At 43.7% G+C, this 24,425-nt stretch overlaps 1 protein-coding gene across 1 annotated transcript in view; it reads right to left on the reverse strand.

Moving 5' to 3' along the window:
* The window catches only part of LOC125311866, a 30,957-nt gene that overhangs the window by 2,578 nt on the left and 3,954 nt on the right, over nucleotides 1-24,425 (reverse strand). Inside the window, exons 5-10 of the mRNA XM_048270230.1 lie at nucleotides 18,735-20,107; nucleotides 17,779-17,854; nucleotides 14,177-15,501; nucleotides 6,527-6,602; nucleotides 1,788-2,965; nucleotides 1,316-1,454 (exon numbers count right to left, since the gene is read on the reverse strand). Of these exons, the coding sequence (XP_048126187.1) occupies nucleotides 1,316-1,454; nucleotides 1,788-2,965; nucleotides 6,527-6,602; nucleotides 14,177-15,501; nucleotides 17,779-17,854; nucleotides 18,735-20,107 (4,167 nt within the window). The remainder of the gene's footprint in view (nucleotides 1-1,315; nucleotides 1,455-1,787; nucleotides 2,966-6,526; nucleotides 6,603-14,176; nucleotides 15,502-17,778; nucleotides 17,855-18,734; nucleotides 20,108-24,425) is intronic.

The following is a 24,425-nucleotide window of genomic DNA, read 5'->3' on the forward strand; positions in this document are numbered from 1 at the left end:
TCTTGAAATAAGATCAAAATTCTTCTTAAATCAGGTCAAAGGATTTTAAGAGAAAGTGCTAGGTAAGTCTGAAAACAATGGCAACTAGATATTTTGATATAAGCAGTAGATAGGCAGTTTTTGCAGTGCAGGCACTTATAGACCCTTTCAAGAAAGTTCCATTATCAGCATCATAGTTGGCCCCACAAGGCTTCCGTTTTAACATTCCATGTTTTCTTAAAGGTCCAGTATGTAGGAAATAATGGAAAATAAACTGTAACCATTCCAAAAATGATCACCATATGTTGTCAGAGAGTAAGGAAACACGATGAATTGAAGTAATGGCTTATTTGACAACATTACTCTAACCCGTGAAACCCATGAAAAAAAATGAGTTACGGGTGAATGTCTTGGAATTTTTGTTTATGTTTTGAACGATTAATTCTAGAATAAGCATTATTAATAATGGGCTAGCGTCCTCCTATTTGGGTTGCCAAATTAGCAAAGGCCAACTGTCAACAGCTGTCAGTTGTAGTCATGAACGCCACTGAGAGGCCGGCACATTTCCAAAATTAAAACAAGAAACAAATTAAGTGGACATCGGAGGAGCTTCCTGAGATGGTGGCGTCTTCATCAAACGAAGAATATCAAGTCCTTTTAGAGCTGGCCATATTTCTTCACAACAGGTAGCCTATGCTAAACTTCATCTGCATCGCTAACTTCAGCTAAATATGTTACGTTGGTTAGAGAGGTATTTTTTGTTTTCACTGTTTCCGTAATGTGTAGCTGGGTCATGGTTGGAGAAACGTTAAAGCAGCTGCAGGTCAACTAACGTTAGCGAAGTCTTCATTACATCTGGCAACCCAGAAGAGGCTCGCGTCTGGTAGTCTTGAGAACATTCACCAGTGTTTTGATTTTGGCCTGCAGAACGTTCGGTAACAATCCTACAAATCGCACCTTTAATGCAGAGGAAGTAGATTGGGAACCAAATAGAATGTTCAAGCATTGTTTTTGTTTTTATTGTTGAAAGGGTCTATATGGAACTGGAAAGGACCGGTTTACAAGAGTTATGCATTTGATCCATTACAAGAAGCAGTAACATATATATAGTATATACCCTTTTGATCCCGTGAGGGAAATTTGGTCTCTGCATTTATCCCAATCCGTGAATTAGTGAAACACAAACAGCACACAGTGAGTTGAAGCACACGCTAACCCGGAGCAGTGAGCTACCTGCTACAGCGGCGCTCAGGGAGCAGTGAGGGGTTAGGTGCCTTGCTCAGCTGCCCCCATTACTTAATGTAAGTGTAAGTTTATAATCAGGAAGGTGACCAACCAGATGCAGATAATGGTCGGACTTCCAGTTTGCAGACATCCTCCTTCTGAGGTTTCAGTGTGTTGGAGGATTTCTCCGCAGAGAGACTTTGCTTGACAGTGATGCTTGATATATCTTTAGACTGAGGTACATGGGGAGTCTGTGAAGGAAGGAAGGAAAAATATGTTCTCACTTTTACAAACCTTTATTTAAAAAATCTACAATCAGAAACTTCCTGAAGAAGGCTAGACGCCGCAAACCACCAAAGTATAGCTTTTTAATCATGTAGATTTGCCTATTAAAATAAAGGCAGGCATTTCAATCTTTTCTTCAACAGACCAGTGCCTTGGTTTTTTTGCTAAATTGTTCATGCCCCTACACCAAAGCGCACCTTCTTGGTTTCAATATCACCAATTCCAAGAAGCTCTCTAGATCTACAGGTTTTCATTAATGACCTTAATGAGATAATGATCAAGTAAGTGACCTGGTTTACCTTCTGGGACAGCTGGTGAGAGATAGTGGTGTTTCCCGAGTCTTCGGGAGTCATATCCACATCACCTGCTGCAGGAGGTGCGCTTGATGACACAGCAGGAGCAGTGGAGGTGGCTGCAGGAGGTGCGCTTGATGACACAGCAGGAGCAGTGGAGGTGGCTGCAGGAGGTGAGCTTGATGACATAGCAGGAGCAGTGGAGGTGGCTGCAGGAGGTGCGCTTGATGAAACAGCAGGAGCAGTGGAGGTGGCTGCAGGAGGTGAGCTTGATGACACAGCAGGAGCAGTGGAGGTGGCTGCAGGAGGTGAACTTGATGACACAGCAGGAGCAGTGGAGGTGGCTGCAGGAGGTGCGCTTGATGACACAGCAGGAGCAGTGGAGGTGGCTGCAGGAGGTGAACTTGATGACACAGCAGGAGCAGTGGAGGTGGCTGCAGGAGGTGAGCTTGATGACACAGCAGGAGCAGTGGAGGTGGCCGGAAGGCTGTGGGGCTCAGATGCGTTCTGGCTGAGATGTGATCTGTCTGAAGTAGGCCCTGTACTGTCAGCAGGGGGCGCTATGGTGTCTGTGAGCTCCGATTCAGGATTGACCCCCATCTCCCACTTATCCAAAAATTTCCGTATGTTCTCTTTAAACATTACAACAACTTGCTTTGAGAGGCCATTGGAGAGATGGAGTTCAGGCCCAATGTCCTGGTGAGTGATGACTCTCCCCCCCAGGTCAGTTATTAAAGAACGTGCTCCGTGATTGATTTTATTAATGGCTTTTGTTGCGGCTTCGTCAGTCATGCATTTGAATTTCCAGGAGCCTCCTGGCAGCATGTCAGACCACACAATCAGGCACTGGGGGAAGATTCTGTGCGTTTTACCCAAATCCTTCCTGATGCTTTTCAGACTACAGTGTGGATTTCTCAGGTCAACGTTCCTCCCTCCCAAATGAATTAGGAGCATGTCTGGGCGGGGCTGCTGACGTTTGAACCGGCACATCTCGATTACCTGTTGCGTCCAGGTCATCTGAGGAGTCCCCCACTGGTGAACCCTCATGCTCGCGCATGTATTCCCTAGTTTAGCGGCCTGATTTTGTGCTGATGTTATCCTTTTGGCTAAATTTGAAAGAGCAAAACCACACATCCAGACCACTTTGGGTGGACCTTTCACATCACATGTTTTGGTAACAGGGCCTGCAAGACAGAAAAAACACAGTGCATTGCATTAGCGTTTAGTCAAAAACTGTTTGAGTAATTACAAGCAGGGTGCGATTTGTGTAAAAACCAGAGGGGGGGATGATTTTGTAACCCCCCCCAAAAAAAAATTAACTAACGATTCATAGCCTAGTAATGTCATGGCTAATAATAGCCTATATTAATTTTGCCACCTTTGTAACATTTTAGTTTCAGTTTACCGTGGTGTATGACTTTAAACAGCGAGTGTGCTTGGTATGATGATCAGCTCCTCTAATGCAGGGTAGGACTACGTTTTGACAAGCATACAAATTCACCTTGTTCTTGCCCCATCTGAAATGACTCCTCTACTTTTGCTGCCTCCATCCTTTCTGTATTTGTTGTGTAAAAAAACGTTATATATGATGGCACTGAAGTCTTAAGTTAGCAAATTGGCTAACAGTGTTGGTAACCAAATAGCCTACACATTGCGCTACATGCTGCGTAGGCTACGTGCATTCTCTCTCCTGCTGATTTGCGTTCAGTAGCCAAGTGCGTAATATTGCAAAAGTTGAAAAAATAAATGTGTTTATTGTAGCCTACAGAAAATAAATAGCCTACTATCATACTGTCAGTTAATTGGCTACAGTGCAGTGAAGAGTTTGGAGAGTAAAGTTATAGGGCAACTTGAAGTTTTATGAAAATAATTTACGAACCAAAACATAAAGACCATGAAGCTTCTATTTCTTGCAGCTGTTAAAACACCCGGTAGATAGTTTAAATACCCACCTACATTTGTTTTTACAGATTATTTCTGAAAGTTATTTGTCTACTAGGCCTAGCCTACTGGCTGATTTATCAAACGAGTGCTTTCTCGTTCGTCCTCCGCAAACTACAGGTGTTTCGGTAGAGAGCCATTGAATAAGTGATGCCAAGCAATTTCTGTAAAACTTTTTGTGACAATCAGCAAATATCTCCTCATTTAATGTAAGTTCCTTCGGACAATAGGCCTACGTTCTACTCTACGTGCAGTTGTCCTCCATCTCAGTTGCAACAGTTTTCTAATTTTGAAGGTTCTAAAATATGACTATATGCTTCACTGAATCCTTCTCGTTTTCTTTCATTTGTCCAGCTAACTTTTTCATTGAAACTAGCCATTTATGATGGATTACACACTCGACATTCTGAAATGTCCTGCACGATCAAGGCCAAATTAAGTTATCACGCAGCCACTGTGTCAGCAGCATGAGTGCTGACAGTGCGTTTCTGATATGTCAGATTATTATGTAGGCTAGCTAGACTGTTCTCACGTTGCAGCGCTTTACTTATATGAAGTAGCATTAATCAATATGAGGGGCAGAGGGGGATAAATGTTGTCCCCACCGGGATTAAAAAATAATTTAGCAGAGGTAGGGATAGGAAAACCAGAGGGGGGGAAATCCCCACCATCCCCCCTACAAATCGCACCCTGATTACAAGCGTTCTCCCTGTTAATTACATTAGATATGTTAGACAACAACAAGGGCTGAAGATTTAAAGCATTATTAAAGGATGGGTGTTTGAAGTGTTATTCTTAAGTAACAAATGAGAATGGTCTGACTGCAGAGCCACAGTTCTACAAATTCACCAGCAGCTGTACCCTATAGCCAACTCTAACCCAACTAATCTACACAAAGAACACAGTACCCTATAGCCAACTCTAACCCAACTAATCTACACAAAGAACACAGTACCCTATAGCCAACTCTAACCCAACTAATCTACACAAAGAACACAGCTGCACCCTAAAGCCAACTCTAACCCAACTAATCTACACAAAGAACACAGTTGTACCCTATAGCCAACTCTAACCCAACTAATCTACACAACAAACAAAACTGTATGGTCTGCTGGTGATCAGAGTGTGTGTGTAAACTCAGTGTGTGTGTGTGTGTGTGAACTGCAGACTTGACAATGTGCTTTGTAGAATAGAGAGTAACAGAGAGAGTTGGCCTAGTGGAGCAGAAAGCAGTTTATACAGGTGCAAATCAATTTAATTATTAGCCCACTGTAATGTCATAGGGCCAATGCAAAGTCTATGGGGGAAAATAAGCTTGATTTATGTTAATATCTCCAAAAGTATAAAGTTTACAAAAATGAAAAATACATTCCTCAAGTGTCCTTTTCAAGACCTACGCTACAAAGTTTGAACAAAATTTCTAAGTTAAACGGTTGAAGCTGCATTAGACACAGAAATTTGGTGGGAAGTATAAGTACTGTATAGTATAAGTATGTATACTCTTTTGATCCCGTGAGGGAAATTTGGTCTCTGCATTTATTCCAATCCGTGAATTAGTGAAACACACACAGCGCACAGTAAACACAGTGAGGTGAACACACTAACCCGGAGCAGTGAGCTGCCTGCTACAGCGGCGCTCCGGGAGCAGTGAGGGGTTAGGTGGCTTGCTCAAGGGCACATCAGCCGTGGATGTGGGCACGGGAGAGCAGTGCTCAACCACTTCCCCAGCCCACATTTTTCCTACTGGTCAGGTATCGAACCGGCAACTCTTCGGTTACAAGCCCGAAGCCCTAATCAGTAGGCCACGGCTGCCCCTCAAAAAAGAAAATAAGACGAAGAAGAAGAAGACTTCGGATAACAGAACAGTGCATTTTCATGCACTGTAATTATGCCGGTTCAACAACCTTTAATTTCATCAGGCATCTCAAAACGCACCCAGATAGGTCAGTCACTACTGTGAAAGAGACGTTAAACTTAGCATGTATCATCACAGGTATCACGCTAACCATCGCAAAGTGTTAATGCTGGGAACAGACAGATTGCATCTTTATAGTTGGCCATATGATGTGACACACTTAGGTTAGGGCTAGAGGGATATGTTAAGTAGCAGATTAGACACAATGTTGGAGACCCAAGTTGGAGACCCAAAGTAAATTCTGGATGTAAACTAAATTAAGCTAGCTCCAGCATGAGTGATATTTTTATGTCACAAGATCATCTACTCTTGGCTGCCCACTTTGATTTCAGAAAAAAAAACATGATAGAAATGTTGTAGTATTAGTTTAGAGCTATTTCCCCCAAAAAACTACACGTCAGTTGTATCATGCACTTTTTATAAGTGGCAAGCAAAATAAGCAATTGCAAAAAAATAATATTGAAACAGAGATCTTAATTTATGTTTCTTCAGATTGCAGCATTGCAGTAGACCCCATAACATTATCCTACAACTGATTTAGCAGTTTTGGTAGCTACAGGACATACAAGGATACAAGGATACAAGGAAGTTTATTGGGATTGGGGGGGGGGGCACCAAGAAGGAGCACCCAAGAGCATGCTTTGAATATATAACAATACAGCATAATATTTAACAATACAGTGTTAGGGGCAGAGCCAGAGACTTGAGATTTGACCTTGTGACAAAAGACTTGAGACTTGACTTGAATTTCTCCCTCAAAGACTTGAGACTCGACTTGGACTTCCAAAAAATTACTTGTGAACATCTCTGGTAAACTGCACTCAGTGTGTGTGTGTGTGTGTGTGTGTGTGTGTGTGTGTGTAAACTGCACTCAGAGTGTGTGTGGTACCTGTGATGGGCTCACTGCTCCCATGTGTCTGGTTCGCCTCCACAGGACTCTCATTGCTCTCTCTGACCTGCTGCTGCTGGAGGTCAAGAACACACAAGATCAGTCAAAACTATTGCAGACTGCAGACATCTTTTCACAAGTTGAGCTGTTATTATTACCCCCAAAAGCCAAAATAAAAATGAAATCTCTGACTTGAGACAGACTGTTAAGTAATCTGAGATATTCTACACACCGAAATAACAACAATTCTGTTTGCTATGCCCATACTCACATTAATGAGAAAATACATTTCAGACATGAGATATATCACATGAGAGATATCAGACATGATTTCTGATACCCTGAACAAGTAAAAAATAGTTATTTTTTTTACCCAAACTAGCAATTTGCTTAGTCCTATTGCAAGCGATGCAATCCCACTTAGAGTGCTGCAGAAGTGTCGTTAGTCTTATTAAGAGTTTATGTGCCATCAAAATGATTTTGGAAACCTTATTTTAAGGTAAAAAAAACTCTTTAGGGGGCCTTTACACTAAAGGCATTTGAACCTTTTCTTCAACAGACCAGTGCCTTGGTTTGTTGCTGAATTGTTCATGCCCCTCCACCAAAGCGCACCCTCTTGGTTTCAATATCCAGATCTACAGATTTTCATTAATGATTTTAAAAGGTGCTCTTAGTGATGTTACCTGGTTTCTTAGCTAAAACATTTTTTGTCACATACAGTACAGCAAACATCACCTCACCATCCGCTAGTTGCCTGTACCTTGAATGTCAACAGAAGTGACGTAACCCAATATCACTTAGAGCAGCTTTAATGGGAGGGAGGGGGAGTAGTGAGCATGCAAATGTATAGGGATGGGTGCAAATGTAGAGGGATAGGGGCTAAAAAGTAAGGGCAAGGGGTGAAATGGGATTGGTCTGAACACTAATATGGAACAACGACAATTTTCAATGTGATTAATTTGGTGATGAACAAGTCAGAGGCCTGTTTACCTTCTGGTTTAACTGCTGTTGTGGGGAAATGGTGGCTGTGTCTAGTGGAGTCACATCCATGTCATCACCCGCTGCAGGAGATGAGCTTGATGAAATGTCAGGAACAAAGGAAGTGGGGGGAAGGGTATGGGATTGAGCTGTGTTCTTTGGGGAGTTCTCATCCTTTTGGGGCTGTTGGGGGGAGATAATGGTGTTTCCTGAGTCTTCTCGAGTCACATCTAAATCCGCATCTGGAGGTAGACCACCGCTCTCTCCTGGTCTGGGTGTTCCAGAGGATGAAACTACAGGAGATGAGCTGGATGAAACATCAGGAGCAGTGGAGGTGGCTGGAGGGCTTCGGGGCTGAGATGCGTTCTTTGGGAAGTTCTCATCCTTCTGGGGCTGTTGCAGGGAGATAATAGCGTTTCCTGAGACTTCTTGAGTCACATCCACATCATCAACAGAATGCAAGAGAGAATTGTGGAACGGATCAACAGGTTCTAGGTTGTTGTTAGAGGGCTCTGGGGATTTCGGAATAGTTTCGGTGTGCACCGACACAAAGTTGACCTGCCTCTTCCACTCATCCACAAACTGCAGTATATTAAGGTTGAACCTTCTAATGCCTTTGTCTGAGATGACCATTTCATTGCCACTGGGGCTATAGAGTTCAGGGCCAATGTTGTCATGGGTGATGACTCTTCCCCCCAGGTCATGAACTATAGCATGCACTGTACGATTGATCACCTCATGAATTCTGTCGCCTGCCTCATCAGCCTTGTTACTAGGAGTCATGCCTTGTTTGTAGAAGGGCATTAGCACCATGTCAGACCACACAATCTGGCACTGGGGGAAGATGTTATGTGTGAGAGTCAAGTCTTTCTTGATTGTGTTCAGCAAGTCTTCTTTTTTTGTCATGTTGATGTTATTGCTTCCAAGATGGATGATGAGCATGTCTGGATATGGTTGGTTGCTTTTCATCTCGTGCATCTGGAGCACAAGGTTAGTCCAGGTCATTCCAGGACCTCCCAAGTGGTGCACCCTAATGCTAGGACTATTATTCCCCAGTTTACTGGCATGTTTTTGATCTGTTGCCATCCTTCTGGCCAAACCTGAAAGAGCATATCCACACATCCAGACTGTTTTATATGTTTCAGGTTTCATGCGTTTTTGAGTTGAGGTGGATGGAGAGCTATGGGGCTGAGCTGTGTTCTTTGTGCAGTTCACATCCTTCTGTGACTGTTGGAGGGAGATGATGGTGTTTCCCGAGTCTTCTGGAGTCACATCCAAATCCGCATCTGGAGGTAGACCACCGCTCTCTCCTGGTCTGGGTGTTCCAGAGGATGAAACTACAGGAGATGAGCTGGATGAAACATCAGGAGCAGTGGAGGTGGCTGGAGGGCTTCGGGGCTGAGATGCGTTCTTTGGGAAGTTCTCATCCTTCTGAGGCTGTTGCAGGGAGATAATAGCGTTTCCCGAGACTTCTTGAGTCACATCCACATCGTCAACAGAATGCAAGAGAGAATCGTGGAATGGATCAACAGGTTCTAGGTTGTTGTTAGTGGGCTCTGGGAATTTCGGAATAGTTTCGGTGTGCGCCGACACAAAGTTGACCTGCCTCTTCCACTCATCCACAAACTGCAGAATATTAAGGTTGAACCTTCTAATGCCTTTGTCTGAGATGACCATTTCATTGCCACTGGGGCTATAGAGTTCAGGGCCAATGTTGTCATGGGTGATGACTCTTCCCCCCAGGTCATTAACTATAGCATGCGCTGTACGATTGATCACCTCATGAATTCTGTCGCCTGCCTCATCAGCCTTGTTACTAGGAGTCATGCCTTGTTTGTAGAAGGGCATTAGCACCATGTCAGACCACACAATCTGGCACTGGGGGAAGATCTTGTGTGTGAGAGTCAAGTCTTCCTTGATTGTGTTCAGCAAGTCTTCCTTTTTTGTCATGTTGATGTTATTGCTTCCAAGATGGATGATGAGCATGTCTGGATATGGTTGGTTGCTTTTCATCTCGTGCATCTGGAGTACAAGGTTAGTCCAGGTCATTCCAGGACCTCCCAAGTGGTGCACCCTAATGCTAGGACTATTATTCCCCAGTTTACTGGCATGTTTTTGATCTGTTGCCATCCTTCTGGCCAAACCTGAAAGAGCATATCCACACATCCAGACTGTTTTATATGTTTCAGGTTTCATGCGTTTTTGAGTTGAGGTGGATGGAGAGCTATGGGGCTGAGCTGTGTTCTTTGTGCAGTTCACATCCTTCTGTGACTGTTGGAGGGAGATGATGGTGTTTCCTGAGTCTTTTGGAGTCATTTCCAAATCTGGAGGTAGACCACCGCTGTTTTCTGGTCTGGGTGTTCCAGAGGATGAAACCGCAGGAGATGAGCTGGATGAAACATCAGAAGCAGTGGAGGTGGCTGGAGGGCTTCGGGGTTGAGATGTGTTCTTTGTGCAGTTCACATCCTTCTGGGGCTGTTGGAGGGAGATGATGGTGTTTCCTGAGTCTTCTGGAGTCACGTCCAAATCGTCAACAGAATGAGAGAGGGAATCGTGGAACGGATCAACAGGTTCTAGGTTGTTGTTAGTGGGCTCTGGGGAATTTGAGGTGATTTCTGATGTTGGGATTAACTCCTTCTCCCAGTTTTCCACAAACTGTTGGAGGTTTTGGTTGAACTGTTGAATGCCTTGGTCTGAAAGGCAAATGTCATTGGGGTAATAATGTTCAGAGCCAATGTTGTCATGGGTTATGACTCTTCCCCCCAATTCAGTTACTATAGCATGTGCTCTGCAATTGATCATGTCATGAATTCTGCCTGCTGCCTCATCAACCTCCACATCAGGAGTCATGCACTGTTTCCAAAAGCATGTGGGTAGGATGTCAGACCACACAATCAGGCACTGGGGGAATAGGTTGCGTACGCGGGTTAGTTCCTCCCTAATGGTGATCAGCAGGTCCTCTGTGTTCCTCATGTTGATGTTGTCGTCGCCCAGGTGGATGATGAGCATGTGTGGGAGGGGCCACTTGTTTCTGAGTCTGTTCAAATGGGGCACAAGCTCTTTCCAGGTCATTCCTTGCGTTCCACTCCATAACCCTTTCATTTTATCCAGCTGAATGCCACACTCTGGCCACATGCTCATCCTTCTGGCCACAGCTACAAGACCATGACCACAAATCCAGACTGTTTTATCATTTCTGTCAGTACCATCACCTGAAAGAAAGGGGACAAAAACAGTACTTCAGTCAAGCACTGCTTGAGTGTTTCTGTCTGGTTATTAAATGGCTCTCTGACATACTTAAATGTAATTTGATAAGTTTGGTGTTATTTTTTAATAACAAATCATGGAAATATACAGACACAGATAATGTGTATAATCACACTGATTGTAAGGAAATAATGTACATCTAGCTCTTAGTCTTTCATTATTCTTTGACCCCAAATATCAATGAAACACTCTTTCTTTCCCTACATTTTTTACTTTTTAGGCATATTTTTAAATTCCCCTTTTCAGATTGTTTATCATATCATAAGGAATGATGTGGGGGGATACAGTAATCTTACATAAAACTAAGAGCTAGGATTGCAATTAATACTAAATAATTCTCACTGATTGTTAGAGCAGTAGGGTACATTTGTCTGACTAAACGAGGAAGAACGTACCATGTCGAGGCTGTACATGTTTGGTCCCCACTAGATCAATAGACTTGCCAAGGGTTGCTCCTTCAGGAAAACACCTACCCCCATCTGACCGCCTACGCATCTTAGAGATCTGCAGTTCATGCTGGCTCAGGCTTGGTGTTTGGTCTTCTCTCTTCTGATAATGTGGCACTATACACTATACTCTTCTATACTCAGTCATCGGCATCTCTGTCATGATCACAGCGGCCCTCGCTATCCTCCTCAGCCTGTCTGAGGAACTGCACTTCTACACACAGCACTGGTTCCACGCCATTACCACATAAACTATCCCTCCTGAACCTCGCAGCGCGGTCATGTCGCAAGTTATCTCTTTGTACTTCTTTGGCCCCTCCCAGACTACTTCTTTTAGATATTTTTTATATTCCTCGTCAATCTGGAAGGGGTCATAAAGGTTGTCTCCGTGGGCTTGTCTGAGATGGGGCATAGCTCTCTGATGTTGTGGAGATCTGGAGAAAGAGAGGTTTGGCATGCAGTGTCCTTACCATCAAAGATGACAGATGTCATCTCTAGTTCCAAGTCAGCAATTTCAGCCAGCTTTTCAGCAATCAAAGCATTCAAATCTTCCAGCTCCTTTTTCTTCCTGGCCAAATCCTCACCCTCCTCATCCTCAACTGCATGAGGATTGGGTGATCTGTAGGTGGTAGTACCAGAGGCCTTAGAACTGGACAGGTCCTTACGAACCTTTGCAGTCACAGGCTCTATCTTGGGACTCCTGCTCGGGCCTCATGTTTCCTGGAGGAACCCTCACCACTGCTGCTTTGTCGCTTCTCATCTCTACACTCAGAGCTAAAGTTCCTCCCCTGATTGCTCCTCCTATCCTGGTCTCTGCCCCTGTTCCTGTCCCCATCTCTACTCCCCTCCCAGCTACTGCTACGTCTTTTTCTGGGGGAAAGTTCTTTGCTCCTGCTGCGACTCCTCCCATCACTACGGCTCCTCTCCCTTTCTCTTCTTATCCATTCTCTGGTTGCTGTATGGTGCCACTCAAATTGACCAATTTTGCCACCTCTTTCCCGGCTTCTACTTCTGCTGTGACTGCTGCTGTGACTCCGACTGTGACTCCTATGGGAGTGATCTCTGCTCCTGCTGCGACTATTGTTTCTGTTCCACCTCTCCTTGCTTCTTCCTCGCCTCCTTTCCCTGCTTGAGCTACGGTGACTCCGATCTCTGCCTTGGTCCCTGACCCTGTCACTGCTCCTGCTCCGCTTGTTCCCGGTAGACCGCTCTCTGCTCCTGCTGCTCCTTCTCTCTCTCTCTATCGCCTTCGTCTTTGCTTACTCCTACTTGTCTCCTTTCTCTGCTCGAGCTACGGTAACTCTGAGGTCGATCAGTCCTGCCACCCTTATATGGGATTCTGTTCCTGCTTTGATTGCCATGGTCACAGTTCGGGTGGATGCTGCTTCTCCTTCCAGATGCTTCTGTTGTCTTTGTGTTGGGGTCCTCTGTATTCTCTGTCATTGCCAGTTTTACTGCACTGACTGAGCCGGGCAGAACTTGGACATGCGTTCTGTGGCAAAAACAAATAAATTGTTATGTCTACTGATAATGAAACTTTTGTAAATGTTCCACTGGTAAATGCAAGACCTGTGCATTGGACCCAGAGAACCAAAAACGTACCCTGTTTTGGGGCCATCAGGATTGATTCCTGTGTCTTTCTGCATCCTTTCCTTGGTGTGTGTTGGTTGGATGGTAATCTTCTGTGTACAGGAAGTGTACAAGACAAGGATTATCAACAAATACATGGTATTCATTTTACAATTCTTACAATTGTTGTGAACTGAGGTTTTTAACTTGTTTGTGATTTGCCTATGAAGTATATATATATATATAAAACATTCTCCAAATAGGGACAGGACCACAAAATTAGAAATGGGAGTTAAATGTGGAAAACCAATTACTGCACCTTTTGTGCCTGTGTTGTAGTGGGGCCCTCTAATGGTGGCACAGATATGAACACTTTCTCTGAATGTGTTGTAGTGGGGCCCTCTAATGGTGGCACAGAGATGAACACTTTCTCTGAATGTGTTGTAGTGGGGCTGTCCAGTGTTGGCACAGGGGTGAACATTTTCTGTCTCCTGATCTTGATGGCTTGGTAGCCAGTCCCAGCCACCGTGTTCTGGACAGATCAAGAGGAATATGAACGTATCTGAATATAAAGCTATCTAGACGCCAAGTAAGATTATTCTGAATTATCCCAAAAATAATTGTTTGTCTCTTTTTTGTCACTAAGTGAAAGGCATCATACTGGTTCTATGGTGAACTCCACATTCTCAGAGTTGGAGAGCTTCTTGTCTACCAAGACCTCACAGAGGTCAAAGACCAGTTTGGGGTCCTGAGAGCACTTGATGTATCCAAATGAGTTGCTCAAGCCAAGAACCACACCCTGATAAAGTAATGCACTTCGTCAAGGAAATTATTTTGTACTGATAATGACTTGGAAATACGGACCACCACAATAGAGCGCAACAGTCCAGCCCCTCCTCCGAGAACACTTTGTTTCCTGAAGTAAGTTTCCCATTCAATTCCCCAATTAACGTCTGAAAATATCCATAAAGAGTTTTAGGCCATGCCTTAGGCTAACCAGCTACAATGTGACTCATAATCATACAACATATCATTTCGAGCAAAAGAACGATCAGAAAAACAAAAAAAAGGTACATGACTGTGTACATAATTTAATTTTGGAGTGAAGGAACTACTCATTCCAATGAGCCACGACAGCCTTTTCAAATGCTGCAAAGCACCAAAGTATTGTTTTTTTTAATCATGTAGATTTGCCCATTAAAATAAAGGCAGGCATTTGAACCTTTTCTTCAACAGGCCAGTGCCTTGTTTTTTTTTGCTAAATTGTTCATGCCCCTCCACCAAAGCGGTTCTTGGTTTCAATATCACCAATTCCAAGAAGGTTTCCCGATCTACAGATTTTCTTTAATGACCTTAATGAGAAAATGATTAAGTAAGTGACCTGGTTTACCTTCTGGGACAGCTGGTGAGAGATGGTGGTGTTTCCCGAGTCTTCGGGAGTCATATCCACATCATCACCTGCTGCAGGAGGTGCGCTTGATGACACAGCAGGAGCAGTGGAGGTGGCTGCAGGAGGTGCGGTTGATGAAACAGCAGGAGCAGTGGAGGTGGCTGCATGAGGTGCGCTTGATGACACAGCAGGAGCAGTGGAGGTGGCTGCAGGAGGTGCGCTTGATGACACAGCAGGAGCAGTGGAGGTGGCTGCAAGAGGTGAGCTTGATGACACAGCAGGAGCAGTGGAGGTGGCTGCAGGAGGTGAGCTTGATGACACAGCAGGAGCAGTGGAGGTGGTTGCAGGAGGTGAGCTTGATGACACAGCAGCAGCAGTGGAGGTGGCTGCAGGAGGTGCGCTTGATGACACAGCAGGAGCAGTGGAGGTGGCTGCAAGAGGTGAGCTTGATGACACAGCAGGAGCAGTGGAGGTGGCTGCAGGAGGTGAGCTTGATGACACAGCAGGAGCAGTGGAGGTGGTTGCAGGAGGTGAGCTTGATGACACAGCAGGAGCAGTGGAGGTGGCTGCTGGAGGTGAGCTTGATGACACAGCAGGAGCAGTGGAGGTGGCCAGAAGGCTGTGGGGCTCAGATGCGTTCTGGCTGCGATGTGATCTGTCTGAAGTAGGCCCTGTATTGTCAGTAGGGGGCGCTATGCTTGTTGAGGTGGTGTCTGTGAGCTCTGATTGAGAATTGACCCCCATCTCCCACTCATGCAAAAATTTCCGTATGTTCTCTTTAAACATTTCAATGACTTGCTTTGAGAGGCCATTGGAGAGATGGAGTTCAGGCCCAATGTCCTGGTGAGTGATGACTCTCCCCCCCAGGTCAGTTATTAAAGAACGTGCTTTGTGATTGATTTTATTAATGGCTTTTGCTGTGGCTTCGTCAGTCATGCCTTTGATCCTTGAGCCTCCTGGCAGTATGTTGGACCACACAATCAGGCACTGGGGGAAGATTCTGTGTGTTTTACCCAAATCATTCCTGATGCTGTTCAGACTAGAGTGTGGATAGCTCAGGTCAACGTTCCTCCCTCCCAAATGAATGAGGAGCATGTCTGGGCGGGGCTGCTGACGTTTGAACCGGCACATCTCGATTACCAGTTCCGTCCAGGTCATCTGAGGAGTCCCCCACTGGTGAACCCTCATGCTCGCGCATGTATTCCCTAGTTTAGCGGCCTGATTTTGTGCTGATGTTATCCTTTTGGCCAAACCTGAAAGAGCAAAACCACACATCCAGACCACTTTGGGTGGACCTTTCACATCACATGTTTTGGTAACAGGGCCTGCAAGACAGAAAAAACACAGTGCATTGCATTAGCGTTTAGTCAATCACTGTTGGAGTAATTACAAGTGTTCTCCCTGTTAATTACATTAGATATGTTAGACAACAACAAGGGCTGAAGATTTAAAGCATTATTAAAGGATGGGTGTTTAAAGTGTTATTCTTAAGTAACAGATGAGAATGGTCTGACTGCAGAGCCACAGTTCTACACAAATTCACCAGCAGCTGCACCCTATAGCCAACTCTAACCCAACTAATCTACACAAAGAACACAGCTGTACCCTAAAGCCAACTCTTACCCAACTAATCTACACAAAGAACACAACTGTACCCTATAGCCAACTCTAACCCAACTAATCTACACAAAGAACACAGCTGCACCCTATAGCCAGCTTTAACCCAACTAATCTACACAAAGAACACAGCTGTACCCTAAAGCCAACTCTAACCCAACTAATCTACACAAAGAGCACAGCTGTACCCTAAAGCCAACTCTAACCCAACTAATCTACACAACGAACACAACTCTATGGTCTGCTGGTGATCAGAGTGTGTGTGTAAACTCAGTGTGTGTGTGTGTGTGTGTGTGTGTGTGTTTGTGTGTGTGTAAACTACAGAGATGGGGACTCAAGTCTGAGTCGGAAAAACAGTAACTTCAGACTTGACAATGTGCCTTGTAGAATGGAGAGTAACAGAGAGAGTTGGCCTAGTGGAGCAGAAAGCAGTTGATACAGGTGCAATCAGTTTAACTGGCTCTTTGAGGGGGCCTAGTTGAGCAGCTGGCAGTTGATACAGGTGCAAATCAATTTAATTAGCCCATTGTGATGTCATAGGGCCAATGCCAAGTCTATGGGGGAAAATAAGCTTTATGTTAATATCTCCAAAAGTATAAAGTTTACAAAAATGAAAAATACATTCCTCAAGTGTCCTTTTCAAGACCTACGTTACAACGAAATTTTGAACGAAATTTCTACGTTAAACGGTTGAAGCTGAATTAGACGCAGAAATTTGGTGGGAAGAATAAGTATAGTATAAGTATGTATACTCTTTTGATCCCGTGAGGGAAATTTGGTCTCTGCATTTATCCCAATCCGTGAATTAGTGAAACACACACAGCGCACAGTAAACACAGTGAGGTGAACACACTAACCCGGAGCAGTGAGCTGCCTGCTACAGCGGCGCTCCAGGAGCAGTGAGAGGTTAGGTGCCTTGCTCAAGGGCACATCAGCCGTGGATGTGGGCACGGGAGAGCAGTGCTCAACCACTTCCCCAGCCCACATTTTTCCTACTGGTCAGGTATCGAACCGGCAACTCTTCGGTTACAAGCCCGAAGCCCTAATCAGTAGGCCACGGCTGCCCCTCAAAAAAGAAAATAAGACGAAGAAGAAGAAGACTTCGGATAACAGAACAGTGCATTTTCATGCACTGTAATTATGCCGGTTCAACAACCTTTAATTTCATCAGGCATCTCAAAACGCACCCAGATAGGTCAGTCACTACTGTGAAAGAGACGTTAAACTTAGCATGTATCATCACAGGTATCACGCTAACCATCGCAAAGTGTTAATGCTGGGAACAGACAGATTGCATCTTTATAGTTGGCCATATGATGTGACACACTTAGGTTAGGGCTAGAGGGATATGTTAAGTAGCAGATTAGACACAATGTTGGAGACCCAAGTTGGAGACCCAAAGTAAATTCTGGATATAGACTAAATTAAGCTAGCTCCAGCATAAGTGATATTTTTCCTGTCACAAGATCATCTACTCTTGGCTGCCCACTTTGATTTCAGAAAAAAAACATGATAGAAATGTTGTAGTATTAGTTTAGAGCTATTTCCCCCAAAAAACTACACGTCAGTTGTATCATGCACTTTTTATAAGTGGCAAGCAAAATAAGCAATTGGAAAAAAATAATATTGAAACAGAGATCTTAATTTATGTTTCTTCAGATTGCAGCATTGCAGTAGACCCCATAACGTTATCCTACAACTGATTTTGCAGTTTTGGTAGCTACAGGGCATGCTTTGAATGTATAACAATACAGCATAATATTTAACAATACAGTGTTAGGGGCAGATCAGATGGCCAGAGACTTGAGATTTGACCTTGTGACAAAAGACTTGAGACTTGACTTGAATTTCTCCCTCAAAGACTTGAGACTCGACTTGGACTTCCAAAAAATGACTTGTGAACATCTCTGGTAAACTGCACTCAGTGTGTGTGTGTGTGTGTGTGTGTGTGTGTGTGTGTACTGCACTCAGAGTGTGTGTGGTACCTGTGATGGGCTCACTGCTCCCATGTGTCTGGTTCGCCTCCACAGGACTCTCATTGCTCTCTCTGACCTGCTGCTGCTGGAGGTCAAGAACACACAAGATCAGTCAAAACTATTGCAGACTGCAGACATCTTTTCACAAGTTGAGCTATTATTATTACCCCCAAAAGCCAAAATAAAAATGAAATCTCTGACTTGAGACAGACTGCTAGGTAATCTGAGAAATTCTACACACCGAAATAACACCTGCATTACCTCATTCTCCAACTACCAGCACTCGAGCAACTCTCAAATGGCTATAAAATCAACAACAAATCTGTTTGCTATGCCCATTCTCACATTAATGAGGAAAAAATGGAAATGAAATCTTGATATCAGACATGATTTCTGCTACCCTGAACAAGTAAAAAAAATAGGGCTTTTTTTGACCCAAACTAGCAACTTGCTTAGTCCTATTGCAAGCGATGCAACCCCACTTAGAGTGCTGCAGAAGTGTCATTAGTTTTATTAAGAGTTTATGTGTCATCAAAATGATTTTGGAAACCTTATTTTAAGGTAAAAAAAAGGGAGCAGTGAGGGGTTAGGTGCCTTGCTCAAGGGCACTTCAGCCGCAGCCCACTGGTCGGGGCTCGAACCGGCAACCCTCCGGTTACAAGTCCAGAGTGCTAACCAGTGGGCCACGGCTGCCCAAAATGGGAGGGAGGGGGAGTAGTGAGCATGCAAATGTAGAGGGATAGAAGGCTACAACATGCAAATGTAGAGGGATAGAAGGCTACAACATGCAAATGTATAGGGATAGAAGGCTACAACATGCAAATGTATAGGGATAGGTGCAAATGTAGAGGGATAAGTGCTAATGTATAGGGATAGGGGTGAAATGGGATTGGTCTGAACACTAATATGGAACAACATTTTCAATGTGATTAATTTGGTGATGAACAAGTCAGAGGCCTGTTTACCTTCTGGTTTAACTGCTGTTGTGGGGAAATGGTGGCTGTGTCTAGTGGAGTCACATCCATGTCATCACCCGCTGCAGGAGATGAGCTTGATGAAATGTCAGGAACAAAGGAAGTGGGGGGAAGGGTATGGGGTTGAGATGAGTTCTTTGGGGAGTTCTCATCCTTTTGGGGCTGTTGGGGGGAGATAATGGTGTTTCCTGAGTCTTCTCGAGTCACATCTAAATCCGCATCTGCCGGATTCAAAGGCAGACCACCGCTCTGTTCTGGTCTGGGTGTTCCAGAGGACGAAACTACAGGAGATGAACTGAATGAAACATCGGGGGCAGTGGAGGTGGCTGGAGGGCTCTGGGGTTGAGATGCAGAATGAGAGAGAGAATCGTGGAACTGATTAACAGGTTCTAGGTTGTTGTTAGTGGGCTCTGGGGATTTCGGAATAGTTTCTGTGTGCGCAGACACAAAGTTGACCTGCCTCTTCCACTCATTCACAAACTGCAGAATATTAAGGTTGAACCTTTTAATGCCTTTGTCTGAGATGACCATTTCATTGCCACTGGGGCTATAGAGTTCAGGGCCAATGTTGTCATGGGTGATGACTCTTCCCCCCAGGTCATGAACTATAGCATGCGCTGTACGATTGATCACCTCATGAATTCTGTCGCCTGCCTCATCAGCCTTGTTACTAAGAGTCATGCCTTGTTTGTAGAAGGGCATTAGCACCATGTCAGACCACACAATCTGGCACTGGGGGAAGATGTTGTGTGTGAGAGTCAAGTCTTTCTTGATTGTGTTCAGCAAGTCTTCCTTTTTTGTCATGATGTTATTGCTTCCAAGATGGATGATGAGCATGTCTGGATAGGGTTGGTTGCTTTTGAGCTCGTGCATCTGGAGCACAAGGTTAGTCCAGGTCATTCCAGGACCTCCCAAGTGTTGCACCCTAATGCTAGGACTATTATTCCCCAGTTTACTGGCATGTTTTTGAGCTGTTGCCATCCATCTGGCCAAACCTGAAAGAGCATATCCACACATCCAGACTGTTTTATATGTTTCAGGTTTAATGCGTTTTTGAGTTGAGGTGGATGGAGAGCTATGGGGCTGAGCTGTGTTCTTTGTGCAGTTCACATCCTTCTGGGGCTGTTGGAGTGAGATGATGGTGTTTCCTGAGTCTTTTGGAGTCATGTCGAAATCTGCATCTGGAGGTAGACCACCGCTGTTTTCTGGTCTGGGTGTTCCAGAGGATGAAACCGCAGGAGATGAGCTGGATGAAACATCAGGAGCAGTGGAGGTGGCTGGAGGGCTTCGGGGTTGAGATGTGTTCTTTGGGGAGTTCTTATCCTTCTGGGGCTGTTGGAGGGAGATGATGGTGTTTCCTGAGTCTTCTCGAGTCACGTCCACGTCATCAACAGAATGAGAGAGGGAATCGTGGAACGGATCAACAGAATGAGAGAGGGAATCGTGGTTATTGTCTGGTTATTAAATGGCTCTCTGACATACTTTATTGTAATTTGATAAGTTTGGTGTTTAGTTATTCTTGAATAACAAATCATGGAAATATACAAACACAGATAATGTGTATAATCACACTGATTGTAAGGAAATAATGTACATCCAGTTCTTAGTCTTTCATTCATCTTTGACCCGGAGGGCTGTATTTTGGGCTCCAGCGCATGGCTTAAAGCTCGTTATTCACACGCGCAAAGCTTAATTCGGTATTTTGCATGTTTATTTTTTAAACATTGCGACCAGGGGTGTGACAATTAACAACCTAGGGAGGGGCCTGGCGCGTTGTCTAAAAATCGATATCATACACCATCTAAACCTGGTCAGAAGTCAATGGCGAGTTGTTCATATGCTATTTTAAGAGAGCATGTCAACAGTCATATTAGCAGGTGCACGCACCATCCTTCTATCATTCATGAACGCACACCAGCGCACGTCCATGCAAAGCATTACAAATTGCACGATTACAATGGGAAACATAACTAGATGTACCGCATAGCGGTACAAAATATGACAACCCAGCTCAGTCCTGTACATCCGTTCCGAAAAAATAAATCACACTTCAATTTGTCTCCATATTTTACTCCATCCCCACTCTTGAAACTTTTGTGTATGCTTGTTTGGCATGCCTGAGTGTGTGTGTCGCGGCTGCACAGAAAGTACCCTACTGGTGCTGAAAAGGTGAATAGATTGTAGAATAGCCAAAGAAGATGTAGAATTGTTATAAACCTTTAAAATCTCTAAACAATCACAAGTAGGGCAGTTCATCACAGTTCATCCATTGCAACTGGATTGATGAAAGGTCACTTACACCTGTAGGCTACATTGTATTTGGGAAAAGCAAAAGGTATCAGCATAATGTTATTTATTTATTTATTTTTATGTATTTATAAACAAAAACATCTCTGTCAGTTCCATGCCGTTTTCAACAGCTATCAAAACAAAGGTCATTTTGGATGGATGGATTTTTTGTGAATGTTTCTTCTTCTACATAAGATTTGTGTCATCTTTAGTTCATGTAATACTTTATTGTCAATGCACAAATTAAGTAACAGTAGTCTGAAACGTTATTGTTAATGCACAAATTAAGTAACAGTAGCCTAGTCTGAAACGAAATGCTGTTTTACATCTAACCAGTGGTGCAAATAATTGACATGTCCAAATGGGCCTTGATGAAATCGCCGCTAGACTGTTCATACACATTTTAACGGGCCAAAGTTGAAAAGCTTTGTCGTTATTGTTAGTGCAAAATATAGGCTGATTCATGTTCCCTTGCATTGTTTAACTGAGGTCCATGGCTAGTCTGGCTTTCATCAGACCAAGCTCAATCTTTTAAGAAATCAAAAAATAAATAGCGAGGGCAGATCAGGCTGGGTTCACCCAGCCTAGTCCATAGGCACCGATATTGTTTAATTTTCCGATTGAGATATACACGCTCTGGCTATTCTAAATGCAAAATGCATCAGGGAGTTATGACAAAGCGGTAACTAACAAACTAGATCCTAATAGAAAGTTGTTAGCTTCCCTAAGCTACAGGTAGGATTATAAGGTAGGCCTATTGACAACATAAATTGTCAATAGGCTATGCTAGCGACACAAATAAAATCTCCTTTTGAAACCAATGGCTTACGCCTTACAGTATCAAGCGGACTTAAACTGTCATCATTGGCGAAAAGTTGTAATAACATTCGCAGCTCCATGAGTCAAGGAAAGCCGAATGAAGTAGCCACTTCTAAATGGGACCCACTACACAGTAGCTTAAGGTGTTTTGCTAAAGCAGCCATAATGAAATGAAGGTGTCATTGTTTGGATACTTCACACACACGCGTGCTTTTTAATTTCACAGACTACAACTACCAAGCTGTAATCAAAGCACATCGATTCCCCTCTCACACCCTGCACGCACTTTAAAACAAAATAAACAGGCGTCTCAGTCTCGATGTATAGGCAAAACTGTATCAGACCGGTAACGTTGGTAAATCTTCCATTGCACAGAATGATTTTGTAGCACGTGCAATAAATGACAGTCGAAGATACAAACAGTGCTGCTATCAATTTGCTTGGTATAACCGCATTTATAGTTTTCTACAAATGCAATCAATCAAATGCCTCCATCACTCAACCAACGCTAACGGTAACATTACCTAGGTCCTTATTGATATTACAAGATTAACGTACCTGCAGTAAAAACCAAGCATGTCCGAGAAACATCCTTAGATTTATTTCGGCTTCAAGAAGAAATGGGAATTACACTTCATGTGAACATCGTCCTATCCTTATTAGATGTTCGCTGCGGTAAATTACAGTCCTTGTATGAAGCGTCCATTGTTTTTCCAACCCACTTTTAACTTCCAACAAAATTACGTCTCACTGCAACGATGCGCCATCTAGTGGACAAACGACTACTTCTCGCCAATACTGAAAATGCAGCCATGATGATGATGATGAATATTTATTTTGGCTTTCTTTTTAATCCTACTGATTTTCATTTTTACCGGGGGGGGGGGCAAATCACAAATGAGTGATTATGAGCCAGGTTGATGTGGGCCCTTGAGACCAACATACCATAAAAGATTCACAGAGAACTGTGTCTGCCCTACCCTCCTTCGGGGTCCAGTCCAGGGGGCTGCAGATGAAAACGAAAATGACGGTTCCATGCTATCCATGTGGGGGTACATGATCACCAAGTTTTGTGTACCCCGGTCTTTCAGTGTCCGGGAATCCTTGTTGGTGTACGTCACTAAATGTACACATAAATTATTTTATTGTAAGGCCCCCATGAACGAAAGTACACAAAACTTAGCATGCATTCAGAGGGTGTCATAATGATCCTACTCTTTTAATTTCGTGCAGTTTTGACCTTGTCAGCCAGAGATATTGAGATGAAAACACCTCATTTTTTTGCTTTTTAATTTTTAACTAGGTGGCGCTATACATGAAATAAGTGGTAATGGGATGGGTTGACATGCCCCTTAAGACCAACATACAAAAAAAAAGGTGGACCTCCTAGGCCCTACGGTTCTCGAGATATTCACAGAAAACTGTCTCCGGCCACCTACAGGCCAGTTGGTGTATAGTAACATAAATTAATTTATTGTGTGGCCCCCCATGAACGGAATTCCACAAAACTTGGCGTGCATACATAGGGTGTCATAATGATCCTACACTTCCAATTTTGTGCAGTTTTGACTATGTTAGGTCACAGATACCTTCAATTACACCACCTCATTTTTACTTTTTTGTGTTTAACTAGGTGGCGCTATACATGAAATGAGTGGTTATGGAATGGGTTGACATGGCCCTTGAGATCAACATACAAAAAAAAAAATGGTCCTCCTAAACCCTACGGTTTTCGAGATATTCACAGAAAACTGTGTCTGCCCTACCCTCCTTTCGGGGGGTCCAATTCAGCGGAGGGGCTACAGATCAAAACGAAAAACGATGGTTCCATGCTATCCATGTGGGGTTACATGTCCACCAAGTTTCGTGTACCCCGGTCTTTCAGTGTCCCGGGAATCATTGACGGAAATTTGGGCATGCGAAAAAGAAAAAAAAAAAAAAAAAAATCTGACTAAACCTATATGACCGCCGCTTCGCTGTGCGGCGGTCATAATAAAGATATTACGAAATACTGTACATCTCATGATGAGTAGTTATTCACCATCATTTGCAAATTGGTAATGACGGTTAAAAGTGATTAGGGGAGAGGAGAGAGACACGTATGGAGCACAGCTGAAGATGCACTGTCACGAGATATAAGCAACTCCTCTGCAGGATAAATGTTGTTTTATTCAGTCATTTGAGCAATATTAGGGTAGGTGTTGCTTTTTCCAGCCTATGTTTTCGATGGTAACCCATTGTCAGTCAATAGTGAAAGTAACTGCATATAACTGTCTTCGTTGACTGACACCTTGGTGAAGTTGGTTTCTCTTTGCCAATGAGTTCAAATAATAGACGAGTGCAAATGCGTGAAGGCTATGCTAGGTTTTAGTAATGCATGGTTTAAGAATGACTATTTCATACGGTCTTGCAAGCAAACTTCTTTCAAATGCGCCGTTGAATGCCAAAATACCGATGCATTTACCGATGCAATACCGATGCATTACCGATAAAGGGCTTAGCTTTACCTACTTTTCGGGAAAGCCCTGCAATCTGATCATTCACTCATTCAATCAGCGCTAGCCTATAGGAATT

The sequence above is a fragment of the Alosa alosa genome, chromosome 18 (genome assembly GCF_017589495.1).
Source record: "Alosa alosa isolate M-15738 ecotype Scorff River chromosome 18, AALO_Geno_1.1, whole genome shotgun sequence".
In the NCBI taxonomy this organism is placed as follows: Eukaryota; Metazoa; Chordata; class Actinopteri; order Clupeiformes; family Clupeidae; genus Alosa; species Alosa alosa.